The sequence below is a fragment of the Nerophis lumbriciformis genome, linkage group LG13 (genome assembly GCF_033978685.3).
Source record: "Nerophis lumbriciformis linkage group LG13, RoL_Nlum_v2.1, whole genome shotgun sequence".
NCBI classification, from domain to species: domain Eukaryota; kingdom Metazoa; phylum Chordata; class Actinopteri; order Syngnathiformes; family Syngnathidae; genus Nerophis; species Nerophis lumbriciformis.
Genome location: NC_084560.2, coordinates 371,051 through 392,630, shown reverse-complemented (window position 1 = coordinate 392,630; position 21,580 = coordinate 371,051). Strand labels below are relative to the sequence as shown.

Sequence of the window (21,580 nt, the reverse complement as noted above, 5' to 3'; positions counted from 1 at the left end):
ATTCTGAAACTGTGTTAGTATATTGCACTTTTACCACTAATTTAAAGGTATGGCTATTTTCCTGCAAAAAAGAACTAAGGGTTACAAGCTCTGTCCTAAAACAATTAGAGCTTGTAAATTGAGCTACCACTGTATTTGATTTTATACATTTTCATTGATCCCTTCATTGTGTGCATTTTGGAAAATTGAGCTAAAAGTTTTAAATCACTGTTAAGGGCTTGTTCAGGAATTGAACCCGGGACTTCTCGCACCCTAAGAGAGAGTTATACCACTAAACCAACAAGCCCCGAAAAATCAAGTTTCATCAAAAATGTTCATGAATTGTGAGATTTTAACAGGAAATCATTCTGAAACTGGGTTAGTATATTGCACTTTTACCACTAATTTAAAGGTATGGCTATTTTCATGCAAAAAAGAACTAAGGGTTACAAGCTCTGTCCTAAAAAAAATAGAGCTTGTAAATTGAGCTACCACTGTATTTGATTTTATACATTTTCATTGATCCCTTGAGTATGTGAAGTTTGGAAAATTGAGCTGAGGGTTAGAAAGCACTGTTTAAGGGCTTGTCCGGGAATTGAAGCCTGGATCTCTCGCACCCGAAGCGAGAATCATACGACTAGACCAACAAGCCCCGAAAAATCAAGTTTCATCAAAAATTCTAATGAATTGTGAAATTTTAACAGGGAACACAATCTAAAACTAGGTTTGTATATTACACTTTTACTACTAATTTAAAGGTATGGCTATTTTCCTGCAAAAAAGAACTAAGGGTTACAAGCTCTGTCCTAAAACAATTAGAGCTCGTAAATTGAGCTACCACTGTATTTGATTTTATACATTTTCATTGATCCCTTCATTGTGTGCATTTTGGAAAATTAAGCTATGAGTTCAAAATCACTGTTAAGGACTTGTACGGGAATTGAATCCGGGACCTCTTGCACCCTAAGCGAGAATCATACCACTAGACCAACAAGCCCCGAAAAATATCATTTTAGATACAAATCTCATGAATTGTGAGATTTTAACAGGAAATCATTCTGAAACTGGGTTAGTATATTGCACTTTTACCACTAATTTAAAGGTATGGCTATTTTCCTGCAAAAAAGAACTAAGGGTTACAAGCTCTGTCCTAAAACAAATAGAGCTCGTAATTTGAGCTACCACTGTATTTGATTTTATACATTTTCATTGATCCCTTCATTGTGTGCAGTTTGGAAAATTAAGCTAAGAGTTTTAAATCACTGTTAAGGTCTTGTCCAGGAATTGAACCCAGGACCTCTCGCACCCAAAGCGAGAATCATTCCACTAGACCAACAAGCCCTATGGCAATTGGTACCAAATTCTCAAAAAAGTTTATATTTTATCTGGGGCGATAACCTGTAACTGCAATTTTATTAACAAAAATGTTGATTCACTACAATTTTCATGCATAAATGAACAAGAGCTTTTTCAGTAATTGAACCCCAGACCTCAGGCGAGAATCATACGACTAGACCAACAAGCTCTGACTTGTCATTTTGCAAAAATCTCAATAAATGTGACATGTTGATAGGGAACACAATCTAAAACTAGGTTAGTATAATACACTTTTACCACTAATTTAAAGGTATGGCTATTTTCCTGCAAAAAAGAACTAAGGGTTACAAGCGCTGTCCTAAAACAATTAGAGCTAGAAAATTGAGGTATCACTGTATTTGATTTTATATATTTTCATTGATCCCTTGAGTGTGTGCAGTTTGGAAAATTAAGCTAAGAGTTTTAAATCACTGTTAAGGGCTTGTCCAGGAATTGAACCTGGGACCTTTCGCACCCTAAGCAAGAATCATACCACTAGACCAACAAGCCCCGAAAAATATCATTTTAGATACAAATCTCATGAATTGTGAGATTTTAACAGGTAAGTTATTCTGAAACTGTGTTATTATATTGCACTTTTACCACTAATTTAAAGGGGAACATTATCAGCAGACCTATGTAAGCGTCAATATATACCTTGATGTTGCAGAAAAAAGACCATATATCTTTTTGACCGATTTCCGAACTCTAAATGGGTGAATTTTGGCGAATTAAACGCCTTTCTATTCTTCGCTCTCGGAGCGATGACGTCACAACGTGACGTCACATCGGGAAGCAATCCGCCATTTTCTCACTTTCGTCGGTGTGTTGTCGGAGGGTGTAACAACACCAACAGGGACGGATTCAAGTTGCACCAGTGGCCCAAAGATGCCAAAGTGGCAAGAAATTGGACGTTTATTCCGCACACTTTACCGACAAAAGCTATGCTACGACAGAGATGGCAAGAATGTGTGGATATCCTGCGACACTCAAAGCAGATGCATTTCCAACCATAAAGTCAAAGAAATCTGCCGCCAGACCCCCATTGAATCTGCCGGAGTGTGTGAGCAATTCAGGGACAAAGGCCCTCGCTAGCACGGCAAGCAATGGCGGCAGTTTGTTCCCGCAGACGAGCGAGCTAAACCCCCTGGATGTCTTGGCTCACACCGTCCCTTATGCCACCGAAGATGATCAAGAGAAGAATATCGACCCTAGCTTCCCTGGCCTGCTGACATCAACTCCAAAACTGGACAGATCAGCTTTCAGGAAAAGAGAGCGGATGAAGGTATGTCTACAGAATATATTAATTGATGAAAACTTTATTCATTACTCGCGGTTTTACGTAAATTATTATACATAAACTGTGTTTACCAATAATTTAGTTTAAAAACATTTATTTTTTTCATTCGAGTACATTCGGGTAGTCTTGTGTAATGCAGTATTTTGTGTCTATTTAGGTATGGTTAACCTGAGTGCTGAAATTGTGGAAAAATATATGTTCTTAGCGCACCTGAAATGGGCTGTCTGCACTCTCAAAGTGCATGTTGTTGCCAAATGTATTTCATATGCTGTAAACCTAGTTCATAGTTGCTAGTTTCCTTTAATGCCAAACAAACACATACCAATCGTTGGTTAGAAGGCGATCGCCGAATTCGTCCTCGCTTTCTCCCGTGTCGCTGGCTGTCGTGTCGTTTTCGTGGGTTTCGCTTGCATACGGTTCAAACCGATATGGCTCAATAGCTTCAGTTTCTTCTTCAATTTCGTTTTTGCTACCTGCCTCCACACTACAACCATCCGTTTCAATACATGCGTAATCTGTTGAATCGCTTAAGCCGCTGAAATCCGAGTCTGAATCCGAGCTAATGTCGCTATAGCTAGCTGTTCTATCCACCATGTTTGTTTGTGTTGGCTTCACTATGTGACGTCACAGGAAAATGGACGGGTGTATATAACGATGGTTAAAATCAGGCACTTTGAAGCTTTTTTTAGGGATATTGCGTGATGGGTAGAATTTGGAAAAAAACTTCAAAAAATAAAATAAGCCACTGGGAACTGATTTTTAATGGTTTTAACCCTTCTGAAATTGTGATAATGTTCCCCATTAAGTGTTTTTAAATCCCTGCAGCTTCCATGACTGTTACACACTTGTGTCTACTGGCCTGATACTTAAACCTGAACATCTTATCATACACAGTGCAACTAAACGGTTTCTCTCCAGTGTGTGTTCTCATGTGTGTGGTCATGATTTGCTTTCTGGAGAAACTCTTCTTACAAACATAGCAAGTAAAAGGTTTCTCACCTATGTGTGTTCTCATGTGTAATAAAAGTTCCTTTTTAGTGTAGAATCTTTTAGCACAAGCTGAGTGTCAGGTTCAAACACTGATGACATATATTCATCAGACAAGAAGCAAGGAATCATGCAGAGACAGAGTTCAATTTAGCTCATGAGGAGAACACATGGAGCTGCACACTTAGTCACAGTCTCACCCTACGCTCTAAGGTTCAGCTCCCGCGTCCCTCTATTTATTCAAGAGTTCCACAGTCAACATCACTGAGGCCGCATCTAAAAGGAGTGGTCACATATTTTATGCAAAGCAGGTCCAGGACGCACAATACGTGACAGAATGTGGTGGGGGCCTTGTGATTTCGCCTTGTCTCCGCTTCGTCTGCGTGATGTCATCTTATCTTCGTTGAGGTCCTTAAAGTCTCTGCTTCGTCTGCGTGCAATCGTCTTATCTTCGTTGAGGTCCTTGAAGTCCTTGGCTGTTAGCGGGCTAAAACAAAGATAACATCTGTGGCTGAGGCCACCCCTCAGACAAGAAGTTTTTGTCCTTGCACGAATAGAAAAGTCTAACTTGAGCACAATAACTAAAGCAACAGACTTTAAGGATACTAAAGTTAGTGTGATAATATATACATAATTATTCTAACACTGAGCAAGTAAAAGGTTTCTCTCCAGTGTGTGTTCTCATGTGTAATATCATGCCATTCTTAGTGTTGAATCTTTTAGCACAAGCTGAGCAAGCAAAAGGTTTTTCTCCAGTGTGTGTTCTCATGTGTACGGTCATGCTTTGCTTTCTGTAGAAACTCTTCTTACAAACAGAGCACGTAAAAGGTTTCTCTCCAGTGTGTGTTCTCATGTGTGTGGTCATGTGTTCCTTTCTGGAGAAACCCTTCTTACAAACAGAGCAAGTAAAGGGTTTCTCACCTGTGTGTGTTCTCATGTGTAATATCATGTCATTCCTAGTGTTGAATCTTTTAGCACAAGCTGAGCAAGAAAAAGGTTTCTCTCCAGTGTGTGTTCTCATGTGTCTGGTCATGTGTTGCTTTCTAGAGAAACTCTTCTTACAAACAGAGCAAGTAAAGGGTTTCTCACCTGTGTGTATTCTCATGTGTAATATCATTTCCTTCTTAGTGTTGAATCTTTTAGCACAAGCTGAGCAAGCAAAATGTTTCTCTCCAGTGTGTGTCCTCCTCATGTGTGTGGTCATGATTTGCTTGCTGTAGAAACTCTTCTTACAAACAGAGCAAGTAAAAGGTTTCTCTCCACTGTGGGTTCTCATGTGTGTGGTCACTTGTTCCTTTCTGGAGTAACTCTTCTTACAAACAGAGCAAGTAAAAGGTTTCTCACCTGTGTGTGTTCTCATGTGTAATATCATGTCATTCTTATTGTTGAATCTTTTAGCACAAGCTGAGCAAGCAAAAGGTTTCTCTCCAGTGTGTGTTCTCATGTGTGTGGTCATGTGTTCCTTTCTGGAGAAACTCTTCTTACAAACGGAGCAAGTAAAAGGTTTCTCTCCAGTGTGTGTTCTCATGTGTGTGGTCATGCTTTGCTTTGTGTAGAAACTCTTCTTACAAACAGAGCAAGTAAAAGGTTTCTCTCCAGTATGTATTCTCATGTGTACTGTAAAATGACTCTGCCATCTAAATGATTTCCCACATTCAGAGCAGTCAAAGTGTTTGTTGTTAGTGTGATGTCTCGTATCACCTTTAGAGTCATTTTTACTCTCCAAAGGTTTTTGGATGTGGTCACTGTGATCAGAAGAGTGTGACATCATGTGGTCCATGTCTGACAGTGGAGCAAAGATGCTGTCTGGTTCTGACTTGATATCTTCACAATGCTCTCCATCAGCTTCTGTGATGTGTTGACTTACAAGCTCCGCCCCTCTGTTCTCCTCACTTTGACTGTGATGAAGCTGTAAGGACTGAGCTTCATCTTCTTCGTTAGCCTCCACCAACCTTTGAAGCTGCTCCCACAGTTCCTCCTCTTCCTCTTTAATGTGTGGGGGCTCCAGCTCCTTCTGTCCCACACTGGAGCTCCACTCCTGCTGCTTGGAGGGAATCTCTTCATGACTCTCTGCTGACACCCGCTGGACGTCTGCAGAACAAATGAGGTGTTACTGTATTGAAGTTTGCAGTATTCAAACTATTGACATGTGAGCTAGGCCAAATAGACAGTGATGGGCAAGCTACCTGGACAATGTAGTAAGCTAAGCTACAAGTTACTCTCAATTAAATGGAGCTAAGCTATCCTCAGACAATTGTAGCACGCTACACTACAAGCTACACTGCAAAAGTAGCTTGCCACATCAAATATATATATATATATATATATATATATATATATATATATATATATATATATATATATATATACACACGCAAGGACATTAACACATCCGACACATATGTAGGATTAACCGAGGGAGAATTCAAAACCAGATGGAACAATCACAAGGCTTTTTTCAGGAACCAAAACCTGCGGAATACCACAGAACTCAGCAAACACATTTGGGACCTCAAAGACAATAATGTTGAATATTCAATAACATGGCAAATTCTTGCATCCAGCACACCTTACAATAGTGGTAATAAAAGATGCAACCTATGCTTGAAAGAGAAACTGTTTATTATTTACCGTCCAGACCTGTCATCCCTCAACAAGCGCAGCGAAATTGTAACAGCATGCCGCCACAGACGGAAACACCTCCTAGGTAACACATGAGCCAATCACCACGCCCCTAGGCCAGCCTGTACCCACCCACTCTGTGCCCTATATAAACCATGGTATGCGAATGCTCCCATTAAAATCTCCTGATGATTGAGGGAACCCCTCATGAAACAGGCCTGTAGAGATGAAATAGTCTTGTGATTTTTGTTCCCACACATACATATATTGCGCTCTACTACGGTATCGAGCACTATTTTTTGGATAACCTTATTAAGACATATACTCCGCTCCAAATTGACATTTGTTGAGCACTGTACGACGATCAGAAATGGAAAAATTCAACATCGACTACTCCACGAAGAACATTCCCATACCCGCGCAGAATGACTACAAGCTAAGGCTCATAGAAAAGACGGAACACTTCCTAAGAAGGATGCGGTGGAAAGCACATTTTTTCCTCCACCCTGAAACAAAAGGAACGCAAAAGAAAACTTACGGATTCAAATCTACCAAGAACCCACCCACAGTTGAGGAACTAAAGGATTTTGAGAACGACATGCTCAAAATGATACAATCAGTCAAATTCAAGCCAATCCGCAACCCACTCCTCACCAAGCTGAAAAATGACAAGGAGCGCATCAAGAAAGTAAACAACCTCATCATAGCTGCCGATAAAACCACAAACTTCTACAGAATGGACATACCAGAACATCACACCTTACTGGACAGAAGCATCACCAAATCATACAAAAAAGCACAACCCAACACCTTACAGAACATCCACCTGGAAAATAAAAGGATCGCGGCTGAACTGGACATTGAGGACAGGGTGGACGCCACAGCCAACAAGGAAGCCTTCATCACATTGAAGGACCACAAACCCAACTTCGCAAATAACCCAACATGCCGACTAATAAACCCAACTAAATCTGAAATAGGAAAAATCAGCAAAATAATCCTGGACAGAGTCAACACAAAAATCAAGGACAAAACACCACTCAACCAATGGAGAAATACAGCAGCAGTAATCAAATGGTTCAACAACATCCAAGACAAACAACAGCACAACTTTATCTCCTTTGATATCGAAGAATTTTACCCTTCCATCACGCAAGACCTACTGACTCAAGCACTAGACTTCGCCTCAGACTACGACTCAATCACAGGCAACGAAAGAAACATCATCATCCACGCAAAAAACTCCATTCTCATCCACAACAGTACACCATGGCAAAAAAAGAACAATGCAACATTTGACGTCACTATGGGAAGTTTTGACGGAGCAGAAACGTGTGAACTCGTTGGGAGTTTCCTCCTCTCCCAGCTCACTAGCCTCAATCTGAACCTTGGTATTTACCGTGATGACGGACTGGCAGTGTGTCGCGCCTCGCCAAGGAGCAGCGAGAATACCAAGAAGCGCATATGCCAAATTTTCAAAGAGAACGGCCTACGGATCACGATTGAAGCCAACAAGCAAACCGTCAACTTCCTTGACGTCACTTTCAACCTGAGAAATAACAGCTACCAACCATTCACGAAACCCAACACAACACTCCAATACGTGCACCATGACAGCAACCACCCACCCACCACCACGAAAAGAATACCTACCGGAATTAATAAAAGGCTATCGATGCTGTCATCTAGCAAAGCTGAATTTGACCAAGCAACCCCCCCCCCGTACCAAAAAGCCCTTGATGAAAGCGGATACAATTTCACCCTCACCTATGAACCCGCGCCAGGAAACCAGCCAAAAAAGAACAGAGAACGAAACGACATCATCTGGTACAACCCCCCATACAGCAAAAACGTCTCAACTAACATTGGACACAAATTCCTCAATCTGATTGACAAACACTTTCCCAAAGACAACACCCTAAGAAAAGTATTCAACAAGAACAACATTAAATTGAGCTACAGCTGTATGAACAATATACGACAAATCATCTCAAACCACAACAAAACAATTGCAAATGAGCCGTCGGCCCCCGGACAGAGCGACTCCAAAACCAACAAAGGCTGTAACTGTCGAAAGAAACCTGATTGCCCTCTCAACGGGGGGTGCTTACAAACATCAGTTGTCTACCAATCTAAGGTAACACGCAAGGACATTAACACATCCGACACATATGTAGGATTAACCGAGGGAGAATTCAAAACCAGATGGAACAATCACAAGGCTTCTTTCAGGAACCAAAACCTGCGGAATACCACAGAACTCAGCAAACACATTTGGGACCTCAAAGACAATAATGTTGAATATTCAATAACATGGCAAATTCTTGCATCCAGCACACCTTACAATAGTGGTAATAAAAGATGCAACCTATGCTTGAAAGAGAAACTGTTTATTATTTACCGTCCAGACCTGTCATCCCTCAACAAGCGCAGCGAAATTGTAACAGCATGCCGCCACAGACGGAAACACCTCCTAGGTAGTAACACATGAGCCAATCACCACGCCCCTACGCCAGCCTGTACCCACCCACTCTGTGCCCTATATAAACCATGTGAATGCTCCCATTAAAATCTCCTGATAATTGAGGGAACCCCCCCTCATAAACAGGCCTGTAGAGATGAAATAGTCTTGTGATTTTTTTTCCCACACATACATATATATATATATATAGAGAGAGAGAGCGAGAGAGAGAGAGAGAGAGAGAGAGACCTGTTTCTTTACTTCCACAGTTTTCTAAAATCATTGAAAAAGTCTCCAATAACAGATTAGAGAGTTCACAAACAAACATAGAATACTAGAAGAGAAGCAATATGGATACACAGCTAATATTTCAACTTTGATGGCTTTAATTGAAATGACAGAAGAAATGAGCAATGCAATAGATAGTAAAAAATGTGCAGCAGCAGTGTTGTTGGATCCAACTAAAGCATTTGACACAATTAATCACAATATTTTCATCAAAAAACTAGAAGGATATGGCATCAGAGGGTTGGTCTTAAACTGGATAAGAAGTTATTTAACCAACAGGAAACAATACGTGAAGCTAGGCCAACACACTTCTACAACACTCAATACATCCTGTGGTGTACCTCAGGGATCAATACTAGGACCTCAATTATTCAATCTCTATATAAATGACATTTGTAAAGTTACAAAAGATTTAAAGTTAGTATTATTTGCAGATGATACAACAGTGTTTTGTTCAGGAGAGAACACACAGAAGATAATACAAATAATAACAGAAGAAATGAACACATTAAAAAGATGCTTTGACAATCTTTGAATCTCAGTAAAAGTAAAATAATGCTATTTGGTAACAGGAGAAGAGAAAGTCAGACACAAATACAAATAGACGGAATAGAAATTCAATCAATGTTTATCAATCAATGTTTATTTATATAGCCCTAAATTACAAGTGTCTCAAAGGGCTGCACAAGCCACAACGACATCCTCGGTACAAAGCCCACATAAGGGCAAGGAAAAACTCACCCCAGTGGGACGTCGATGTGAATGACTATGAGAAACCTTGGAGAGGACCGCATATGTGGGTAACCCCCCCCCTCTAGGGGAGACCGAAAGCAATGGATGTCGAGTGGGTCTGACATAATATTGTGAGAGTCCAGTCCATAGTGGATCCAACATAATAGTAAGAGTCCAGTCCATAGTGGGGCCAGCAGGACACCATCCCGAGCGGAGACGGGTCAGCAGCGCAGAGATGTTCCCAGCCGATGCACAGGCGAGCGGTCCACCCCGGGTCCCGACTTTGGACAGCCAGCACTTCATCCATGGCCACCGGACCTGTCCCCCCCCCCCCCTCCACAAGGAATAGGGGAGCAGAGGAGAAAAGAAAAGAAAAGAAACGGCAGATCAACTGGTCTAACAGGGGGGCTATTTAAAGGCTAGAGTATACAAATGAGTTTTAAGATGGGACTTAAATGCTTCTACTGAGGTAGCATCTCTAATTGTTACCGGGAGGGCATTCCATAGTACTGGAGCCCCAATAGAAAACGCTCTATAGCCCGCAGACTTTTTTTGGGCTCTGGGAATCACTAATAAGCCGGAGTTCTTTGAACGCAGATTTCTTGCCGGGACATATGGTACAATGCAATCGACAAGATAGGACGGAGCTAGACCGTGTAGTATTTTATACGTAAGTAGTAAAACCTTAAAGTCACATCTTAAGTGCACAGGAAGCCAGTGCAGGTGAGCCAGTATAGGTATATATATATGTATATATGTATATAAAGGTATATACAGTATAGGCGTAATATGATCAAACTTTCTTGTTCTTGTCAAAAGTCTAGCAGCCGCATTTTGTACCAATTGTAGTCTTTTAATGCTAGACATAGGGAGACCCGAAAATAATACGTTACAGTAGTCGAGACGAGACGTAACGAACGCATGAATAATGATCTCAGCGTCGCTAGTGGATAAAATAGAACGAATTTTAGCGATATTACGGAGATGAAAGAAGGCCGTTTTAGTAACACTCTTAATGTGTGACTCAAAGGAGAGAGTTGTTTTAGTAACACTCTTAATGTGTGATTCAAAGGAGAGAGTTGGGTGGAAGATAATACCCAGATTCTTTACTGAGTCGCCTTGTGTAATTGTTTGGTTGTCAAATGTTAAGGTGGTATTATTAAATAAATGTCGGTGTTTAGCAGGACCGATAATCAGCATTTCCGTTTTCTTGGCGTTGAGTTGCAAGAAGTTAGCGGACATCCATTGTTTAATTTCATTAAGACACGCCTCCAGCTGACTACAATCCGGCGTGTTGGTCAGCTTTAGGGGCATGTAGAGTTGGCTGTCATCAGCATAACAATGAAAGCTAACACCGTATTTGCGTATGATGTCGCCTAGCGGCAGCATGTAAATACTAAAGAGTGCAGGGCCAAGAACCAAACTTTGAGGAACTCCGCATGTTACTTAGTCCGAGGTCACATTATTATGGGAGACTCATTGCATCCTGTCAGTAAGATAAGAGTTAAACCACGACAAAGCTAAGTCTGACATACCAATACGTGTTTTGATACGCTCTAATAAAATATTATGATCGACAGTATCGAAAGCAGCGCTAAGATCAAGAAGCAGCAACATAGATGACGCATCAGAATCCATCGTTAGCAGTAGATCATTAGTCATTTTTGCGAGGGCTGTCTCCGTAGAGTGATTTGCCCTGAAACCGGATTGAAAAGGTTCACAGAGATTGTTAGACACTAAGTGTTCATTGAAATTGAAAGAGTAAATGAAACCACATGTCTAGGTATAATAATTGATGATAAATTGAACTGGAAATCTCATGTAAAAAATATACAACATAAAGTAGCAAGAAACACGTCAATAATGAATAAAGCAAAATATGTTCTAGGCCAAAAATGACTTCATATTCTCTACTGCTCACTAGTGTTACATATCTGACTTATTGTGTAGAAATATGGGAAATAACTACAAAAGTACACTTCATTCATTAACTGTGTTACATAAAAGATCAGTTATAATAATACATCATGTTGGATATAGACAACATACAAACACTTTATTTATTGAATCACAAATACTGAAATTCCACCACATAGTGAATTTGCAAACAGCTAAAATGATACACAAAGCAAACTATAACCTGCTACCCAAGAATGTACAACAATTCTCAACAGAAGAGGAGGAATATAAACTTAGAGAAAAATGTAATTTAAAACATTTGTATACACGTACAACACTTAAAGGCCTACTGAAATGTGTTTTTTTTATTGAAACGGGGATAGCAGATCCATTCTATGTGTCATACTTGATCATTTCGCGATATTGCCATATTTTTGCTGAAAGGATTTAGTAGAGAACATCGACGATAAAGTTTGCAACTTTTGGTCGCTGATAAAAAAAAGCCTTGCCTGTACCGGAAGTAGCGTGACGTCACAAGTTGAAAGTCTCCTCACATTTGCACATTGTTTACACCAGCAGCGAGAGCGATTGGGACCGAGAAAGCGACGATTACCCCATTAATTTGAGCCAGGATGAAAGATTTGTGGATGAGGAAAGTGAGAGTGAAGGATTAGAGTGCAGTGCAGGACGCATCTTTTTTTCGCTCTGACCGTAACTTAGGTACAAGGGCTCATTGGATTCCACACTTTCTCCTTTTTCTATTGTGGATCACGGATTTGTATTTTAAACCACCTGGGATACTATATCCTCTTGAAAATGAGAGTCGAGAACGCGAAATGGACATTCACAGTGACTTTTATCTCCACAATACATCGGTGAAGCACTTTAGCTACGGAGCTAACGTGATAGCATCGTGCTTAAATGCAGATAGAAACAAAAGAAATAAGCCCCTGACTGAAAGGATAGACAGAAGATCAACAATACTACCAAACTCTGGACCTGTAACCACACGGTTAATGCTGTGCCGTCTGGCGAAGCCTAGCAATGCTGTTGCTAACGACGCCGTTGAAGCTAACTTAGCTATGGACCTCGACAGAGCTATGCTAAAAACATTAGCTCTCCGCCTACGCCAGCTCTCATCTGCTCATCAACACCGGTGCTCACTTGCGTTCCAGCGATCGACGGCGCGACGAAGGACTTCACCCGATCATCGATGCGGTCGGCGGCTAGCGTCGGATAGCGCGTCTGCTATCGAAGTCAAAGTCCTCCTGGTTGTGTTGCTGTAGCCAGACGCTAATACACCGATCGCACCTACAGCTTTCTTCTTTGCTGTCTCCATTGTTCATTAAACAAATTGCAAAAGATTCACCAACACAGATGTCCAGAATACTGTGGAATTTTGCGATGAAAACAGAGCTGTTTGTATTGGATACAATGGTGTCCGAATACTTCCGTTTCAACCATCGACGTCACGCGCATACGTCATCATACCTAGACGTTTTCAACCGGAAGTTTCACAGGAAATTTAAAATTGCACTTTATAAGTTAACCCAGCCGTATTGGCATGTGTTGCAATGTTAAGATTTCATCATTGATATATAAACTATCAGACTGCGTGGTCGCTAGTAGTGGCTTTCAGTAGGCCTTTAAGACCTTCAGTATATCAGTATGTGGAATTAAATGATGGAATGGATGAAGCAAAGCAATCAAACAATGTACTAATATGATCCACTTCAAGAAACTTTTCACACTTAAAGTGTTTACAAAGTACAAAGAAGAAGATAAACATTCTCAATTTATTTCATCCATCATTCATTTTCTACATCATCTTACTCATCTCACCATATGAAATATAACTTATTTCACTCATTATTATTTATTTATTTTTATTGTGATTACTTATGGAGTATATTGTGAATACATTGAGAACAGGAAGTGAACTAAAATTTAGACACTGTTATGTAAAAGAAAGGGGTAGAATTAAATAAGCTCTGCTTCTTCCTACTCCTTTTCCAACATGTTGAAAAGACAAACTGGAAATTGTGATGTATCATGTTGTATACATGCATGTGTGATGTATCATGTTGTATGCATGCATGTGTGATGTATCATGCTGTATGCATGCATGTGTGATGTATCATGTTGTATGCATGCATGTGTGATGTATCATGTTGTATGCATGCATGTGTGATGTATCATGTTGTATGCATGCATGTGTGATGTATCATGTTGTATGCATGCATGTGTGATGTATCATGTTGTATGCTTGCATGTTCCAAATAAACTCAAAGTCAACTCAACTCAACTCAACTAACACTTGGTGGACATTCAAGCCATAAAATGCAAATGGAGTATTGTTGGTGTATTTTGGATGGTTATAGAGGACCTCCCATTGGCTCCATTGCAAGTGGACTTTTATTTACATTTATTAGTTAGAATTAAGGCTGGGTGATATATGGAATATACTGGATATATCGTGGGTTTGTCTCTGTGCGATATAGAAAATGACTATATGGTGATATTGGAGTATACGTTCTCACACAGTTGCTTTTAGCTGCAGGCATTACACTACAGGCTCTTCTCACTCTTTCTTGTCTCTCCTTCTCACAGACATAAAACAAGCGCACCTTCTTACATACTTCACATACTGTCATTCACTCATTCACACACTAATGGCGGGATCTGCCATGCAAGGCGCTTACCACGACCCATCAGGAGCAAGGGTGAAGTGTCCTGCTCAAGGACACAACAGACGTGACTAGGTTGGTAGAAGGTGGGGATTGAACCAGGAACCCTCAGGCACGGCCACTCTACCAACCGCGCCACTAGCCTTCCACCATCGGCCTGTCTACCAGCCTTCCACCATGGATCTGCCTGCTAGGCTTCCACCATCGACCTGCCTGCTAACCTTCCACCATCGACCTGCCTACCAGCCTTCCACCATCGACCTGCCTACTAGCCTTCCATCGGCCTGCTGTTTGCCTCCAGCCATTGGCTTCGTATACAGGCTTCCACCCATCGGCCTTGGTTGCTAGTCTTTAGCCCTGTCTGCTAACATCTTCAAAAGTGGTAAAACAAGTGTAACTTCTCCTCTCACTATGTCACAAATTATTATATTGTGTTTTATACTTTTGTGTGGTTTTACTGGTGTCCCAAATGGGTCTGGTCGCCCCCACTCACGAGCTATGCTACTTCAAGATGCACAGTTTGACATATTTGATAATTTGACATGTCATCATAGTGGCAGCTACAAAATAACCTCGGCCTTATCTCAGTTGAAGATTTCTGTGACTTTGGACAAAACAAAATGGCTGCATACTATTGTAGAGTCCATTCATTCTTATTGTTTCCTTGTTTTGAGAGATCACGTCAACATTACTGCATCCTCCCCTATTGTGAGCACTTACTTTCACAGATTAAAGACCGACTCAAAAGATGGTAACTTTAAGCGCAAATGTTTAGTTATATTATTGTTATTGCTCTCAGGAAATGTTGAGACTAATCCAGGCCTGATACACCTACACAATGTTTTACACCTGCAGATTTTAAAACTAGATCTGGTCTTGGGATTATTCATATCAATGTTCGGAGTTTACTCCCTAAACTGGATATGATAAAGATCTGGATGAACTCAACAAATGTTGATATTGTAGTCTTATCTGAAACTTGGCTTAAACAATCTGTGCTTGATAAAGATATTTACATTCATGGCTATAATGTCTATCGTACTGACCGACAAAGAAAAGGTGGTGGAGTGGCCATATATATTAAGCAGAGGTTTGATGTTAAATTAGTGCTCTCTGAATCAGTAAGTAAAGAACTTGAACTGTTAGCACTTGAAATTGAATTAGCTAGAAATCACCACATTATGGTAGTGGGGTGTTTTAGGCCTCCATCGGACCCTAGTAATTCCCTATCTACTTTTGTGAAGTTTCTGTCTCAACTGAAATACAATGAAATAGTGATTTGAACTGGGACTGGCTCACATCTGTGTCTGACTCTTTGAAAGCACAGTGTCAATCTCTAAATTTAACACAATTAATTAACTCAGCTACAAGACCTAATCCTAAATGCCCTCAAAAAGCTACACTCATTGACTTAATTCTAACAAATATGCCCTTTAAATGTGTTGCATCTGGTGTTTTCCCTAATGATGTGAGTGATCATTGTGTGATTGCAGTAGTGCGAGACACAAGGATTCCTAAAAGCAAGCCTCGTCTTCTTGAAAAACATTATATGAAATTATTTGAGACGCAAGCTTTTTTTACATGACTTGCATCTTTTTAATTGGGATAGAATTGCTCTTTTTGATCATGTTGAACTGGCTTGGAAATATTTTCACGGAAACTTCTTGAGTATAGTGAACAAACATGCCCCTTTTAGAAAATGTAGGGTTAAAGGACGTGACAATCAGTGGTTTACATCGGACCTGTCAGATGTATTGCATGAGCGTAATGCTGCTTGGGCCAGGGCACGCAAGTCAGGGTTAGAAGCAGATTGGTTGAATTTTAGACAATTAAGAAAACAATTTACCTCTCTCCTTCGGAAAGTCAAAATTAGAATTGCATTTCTCCACAACAACTGAAAACCTCAAACACCCAAAGAAGTTTTGGAAAATCATCAAATCTTTGTCCGCCTGCTGTAATTCAGTCAATCTCCCACCTAGTATACTTGTTGATGGTGTCAGAGTAAGTGACAGAAGAGAAATGGGTAGTCATTATAATAATCATTTTATTAACTCTGGTTTTCTCTATAATTCTGACAACTTTACTGAAGTTCCGCTAACTCCGGAAAGAACCGTTGAAAATACCCAGGTTTTTAACTTTACGCCCTTTACCACAACAGAGGTCATCAGGGCTCTAAAACAACTTACACCTAGAAAGCCAGCTGCCTCAGCTAAGTTGGAGCCGTTCTTTTTAAAGTTGGCAGGTGAAATTATAGCTGGACCACTGACTCACATTTTTAACCTTACTCGAATTTCAAATGAAATCCCCTTAGATTGGAAATCTGCCCTTGTAATCCGCCTATTAAAAGGAGGTGACCCTTGTAATCTAAATGATTACAGACCGATCTCTAATTTCTCTGTTCTGGTAAAAGTGATTGAATCCCTTATCAGTGAACAGATAAAATACTTTTCAGTCAGGTTTTGGCAGAAATCACAGTACTGTTACTGCTGCTATGAAGTTTATAAATGATGTAACTGAAGCTCTTGACAAGAAGCAGTGCTGTCTGTCCCTCTTTATTGACTTTTCAAAGGCATTTGATACTGTTGATCATGTCATTTTAATCAAACGTCTTTCAGCTTTTGGTTTTTCTCAGCAAACAGTTGGATGGTTTGCAAATGACCTCACAAGCAGAACTCAGGCTGTTCAGACAGAAGGTTCCTTCTCGGACATACTGCAAGTGGAAAAGGGTGTCCCTCAAGGTTCCGTGTTGGGCCCATTATTAATTAATACTTAATAATCTTGGACAGAATATTCTGAACTCAACTTTCCATTCCTACGCTGATGATACTGTCATATACTGCACAGCACCCACTCCTGCTGAGGCCTTTAAATATCTACAACATGCATTTGACAGAGTACAAGAACAACTTTGCTATCTTCAACTGCTTTTAAATGCAGAGAAAACAAAGTGTATGTTCTTTACCACATCAAAAACTGTAAGATCAGCACTGAGTGAGAACATTTGAACAAGAAATGGGCAACAAATTGTGTTAGTATCTGCTTTTAAATATTTAGGATTTTAATTGATGACCACTTGAGTTTTAAGGAACACATTCAGTATGTAGCAAAAAAAAAAAAAACTGAAACTTTTACTGGGATTTTATTATAGAAACAAGTCTTGCTTTTCTTTTACTGTGAAACAGAAATTGGTGGAAACAACCTTTTTACCTGTTATTGACTATGGAGATGTGTTGTACATGAATGCTACTGCTGCTTGTCTCCACAAGCTGGATAGTGTGTACCACGGGGCACTGACATTCATCACCAACTTACTCACCATTGTGTGTTATACTCAATGGTTAACTTACTCACCATTGTGTGTTATACTCAATGGTTAACTTACTCACCATTGTGTGTTATACTCAATGGTTAACTTACTCACCATTGTGTGTTATACTCAATGGTTAACTTACTCACCATTGTGTGTTATACTCAATGGTTAACTTACTCACCATTGTGTGTTATACTCAATGGTTAACTTACTCACCATTGTGTGTTATACTCAATGGTTAACTGGACATCTTTATGTGCTCGACGCTTCAATTATTGGTATGTGTTCATCTACAAAACCATTCTGGGTATCACCCCCTCTTATCTGTCTTGTCTTTTAACAAAGAAACAAGGAAGTCACAATCTGCGTTCAATGAATGTTCTGCAATTTGTCGTCCCCAAAGTAAGAACTGAACTGGGCAAGAAAGCATTTAGGTTTTCAGCAGCGAAGGCTTGGAATAACCTACAATCCAATATTCAACTTCAAACCTTTGTTACATTGAATGAGTTTAAAGCTTCTGTGAAAGGATTGCAGTCTACCTTGTCTGTATGCACGTGTGTCATGTCAGCAAGTTTTAATGTTGTAAATGTCATGTTTTATGTGTTGTTTACTGTTTTTAATGTAACCTTGCTGCTGCCCTCTTGGCCAGGTCTCCCTTGGAAAAGAGATATTTGATCTTAATGGGATTTTTACCTGGTTAAATAAAGAAAAAAACAAAACAAAAAAACAGCTGTTTATTTGAAGTCTTAAAGAAGTCAACTATGTGTGCAGTGCAAGGTGAAATGCAGTTATGTCATCTTCTTGTCAATAACACACACATCACACTTGTGTGTGTTGTTGCTTCCTTATTTGTCATTATTCAAAGCTGATTTTAATGTGTAGCAGCGGCAGCTGAACTCCATGTGACAACGTGTCATAGTTACGTCAGTCAGCTGGAATTAAAAATACAAATAGTTGTGTCGTTAGTCCAGAATCTTCACGGTCCTCATGGACGACATAATTAGGAACTAGTACTAAAAAAATGGTACTTGGTATACACCCCTAATCTTCACCACTAAACCTTTGAAATATGCTGACATATGTGCTGCTAAAGGTAAATAAACAGTAGCCATATTGAATGTTTACCTTCATTTGACCACGTGAGGTAAGGAGGACGGCCTCTAGGTCACATGGTTACACCCCAGCAATTACACTGTTGATGATTGATGAGCATTCATTTTTAAATGGTGGTGTTAAAAAGCAAGTATATCTCCATCTTTAGTCATAAATGTGGCCCCCGGATGAACATGTGTCACAAACATTGTATTAGATGATATGTGGATGTTGTGCTTACTTGGACTGTGATGAAGCTGTGAGGACTCAGGTGCTTTGTCTTCATGCTCTTCAGTCTTCACAGAGACAACAGTCAGTGGAAACTTGCTGACATCATCCTCCTCCTGCCCTACAGGACACTCTCCCTCCTCTTCCTCTTTCATGTGTGAGGGCTGTGGATCCTCTGAAGTGAAACTGTCCCCCTGCAGATGATGGAGACATTCTTCTTGGTGTCCAATCAGCTGATGGATGTCTACAGGACACAAACAAAACACATTTTAACTCCTACATGCTCAATATTAAATCGTACATGAAATATAGGGCTGTGGCTATTGAAAATGTTATTAATCAAGTGTTCTACTGGAAATGTTTTCGATTAATCAAGTAACTGGATAAAACATAGTGTTGCTTGGTTACAGACAAATTTAAGCGACTTTAAGACATTTCACTTAATAATGAACGGCCAATTGGTTTGAGATGGTATGAGATCAAGATGTCATCTTTAGATCAGGCTTTGTTTTTTCCACAATCACTGCCACATTAAAAAGTTAAAGTACCAATGATTGTCACACACACACTAGGTGTGGCCAGATTGTTCTCTGCATTTGACCCATCACCCTTGATCACCCCCTGGGAGGTGAAGGGAGCAGTGAGCAGCAGCGGGGACCGCGCCCGGGAATAATTTTTATGGTGATTTAACCCCCAATTCCAACCCTTAAAGGGAAAAATTATCACAATTTCAGAAGGGTTAAAACCATTAAAAATCAGTTCCCAGTGGCTTATTTTATTTTTTCAAAGTTTTTTTCTAAATTTTACCCATCACGCAATATCCCTAAAAAAAGCTTCAAAGTGCCTGATTTTAACCATCGTTATATACACCCGTCCATTTTCCTGTGACGTCACATAGTGATGCCGATACAAACAAACATGGCGGATAGAACAGCAAGCTATAGCGACATTAGCTGGGATTCAGACTCGGATTTCAGCGGCTTAAGCGATTCAACAGATTACGAATGTATTGAAACGGATGGTTGTAGTGTGGAGGCAGGTAGCGAAAACGAAATTGAAGAAGAAACTGAAGCTATTGAGCCATATCGGTTTGAACCGTATGCAAGCCAAACCGATGAAAACGACACGACAGCCAGCGACACGGGAGAAAGCGAGGACGGATTCGGCAATTAATTGTTACCTTTAGACTTCACATCAGGGTATGTCTGAACTCCAATATCCGCTCTTGACAAAGTTTGATAATCATCCTCTTCAGAGAACAGTGAATGTCCATAAGAGTTCGAAAACATGTCCTGTAACACCTGTAACAAAATAATGGGGAGACTTCACTCAGGTAAACCATACCTAAATAGACACAAAATACTGCATTACACAAGACTACCTGAATGTACTCGAATGATTGAAAAAAAAAAAAGTTTTTAAGCTAAATTATTGGTAAACACAGTTTATGTATAATAATTTACGTAAAACCACGAGTAATGAATAAAGTTTTCATCAATTAATATATTCTGTAGACATACGCTCATCCGCTCTCTTTTCCTGAAAGCTGATCTGTCCAGTTTTGGAGTTGATGTCAGCAGGCCAGGGAAGCTAGGGTCGATATTCTTCTCTTGATCATCTTCGGTGGCATAAGGGACGGTGTGAGCCAAGACATCCAGGGGGTTTAGCTCGCTCGTCTGCGGGAACAAACTGCCGCCATTGCTTGCCGTGCTACCGAGGTCCTTTGTCCCTGAATTGCTCACACACTCCGGCAGATTCAATGGGGGTCTGGCGGCAGATTTCTTTGACTTTATGGTTGGAAATGCATCTGCTTTGAGTGTCGCAGGATATCCACACATTCTTGCCATCTCTGTCGTAGCATAGCTTTCGTCGGTAAAGTGTGCGGAACAAACGACTGACCATTTCGTCGGCTTTCCCCACAGCCTCGTGTTTTGAACAAATTTCGTCCAATTTCTTGCCACTTTGGCATCTTTGGGCCACTGGTGCAACTTGAATCCGTCCCTGTTGGTGTTGTTACACCCTCCGACAACACACTGACGAGGCATGATGTCTCCAAGGTACGGAAAACAGTCGAAAAAACGGAAAATAACAGAGCTGATTTGACTCTGTGTTTGAGAAAATGGCGGATTGCTTACCAATGTGACGTCACATTGAGCGAATAATAGAAAGGCGTTTAATTCGCCAAAATTCACCCTGTTGTGTGTAACACAACTTGATGTTTTTCATGTTGTCGCTCCTTCTCCTCTTTTGTTGGACAAAGTTCCTCCTCGTACTCTGCTATGGTTCTTTCGCACATTTTCACACAATCACAACACTTTACACTCACACTTGATCTCTGCTTAGCGATGTGTTTTCATCACTCTTTGTTAGCAGCTAACAAGCTAAGCTAACTAGCAAGCTAAGCTAGCTCTAGAAGCATCAAAGTGCGCTCAGACTAATATACAAACAGTTATTAACGATGTTTAATAGAGTGTAATAAAGGACATATATGTGTACATGGACGCACAGATTAAGAACACTGAACTGTGACGACTGCAATAACGTCTTCACCGTCAGACGCCATCTTGCTTTATCCTCGCCCTGTTTGCTTCGCGCGCAGTCTTGTCAGATCTCGCGAGAGAAACAAGTAACCAGCTCTT

At 40.3% G+C, this 21,580-nt stretch overlaps 1 protein-coding gene and 1 non-coding gene across 2 annotated transcripts; both read right to left on the bottom strand.

Moving 5' to 3' along the window:
• Window positions 1-1,247: 1,247 nt before the first annotated feature.
• trnap-ugg (transfer RNA proline (anticodon UGG)) lies at window positions 1,248-1,320 on the bottom strand. Its single transcript has one exon. It is a non-coding gene; the product is annotated as a tRNA-Pro (tRNA).
• Window positions 1,321-3,859: 2,539 nt separating this feature from the next.
• On the bottom strand, window positions 3,860-21,351 carry LOC133613922 (uncharacterized). The gene is made up of 4 exons (XM_061971846.2): window positions 20,462-21,351; window positions 20,122-20,242; window positions 18,955-19,185; window positions 3,860-5,713 (listed from the first exon to the last, which is right to left on the bottom strand). Exons 1-4 carry the CDS (start codon window positions 20,984-20,986, stop codon window positions 4,257-4,259), a joined length of 2,334 nt encoding a protein of 777 aa, XP_061827830.1. The 5' UTR covers window positions 20,987-21,351; the 3' UTR covers window positions 3,860-4,256.
• Window positions 21,352-21,580: the final 229 nt, after the last annotated feature.

Coding starts and splice junctions, on each gene's coding strand:
- LOC133613922 (XM_061971846.2), bottom strand. CDS start 20,986: ATGCCTCGTCAGTGTGTTGTCGGAGGGTGTAACAACACCAACAGGGAC. Junction 20,243..20,461: donor GGAAAAGAGAGCGGATGAGC/GTATGTCTACAG, acceptor ATTTTGTTACAG/GTGTTACAGGACATGTTTTC. Junction 19,186..20,121: donor CCCTGATGTGAAGTCTAAAG/GTAACAATTAAT, acceptor TGTGTCCTGTAG/ACATCCATCAGCTGATTGGA.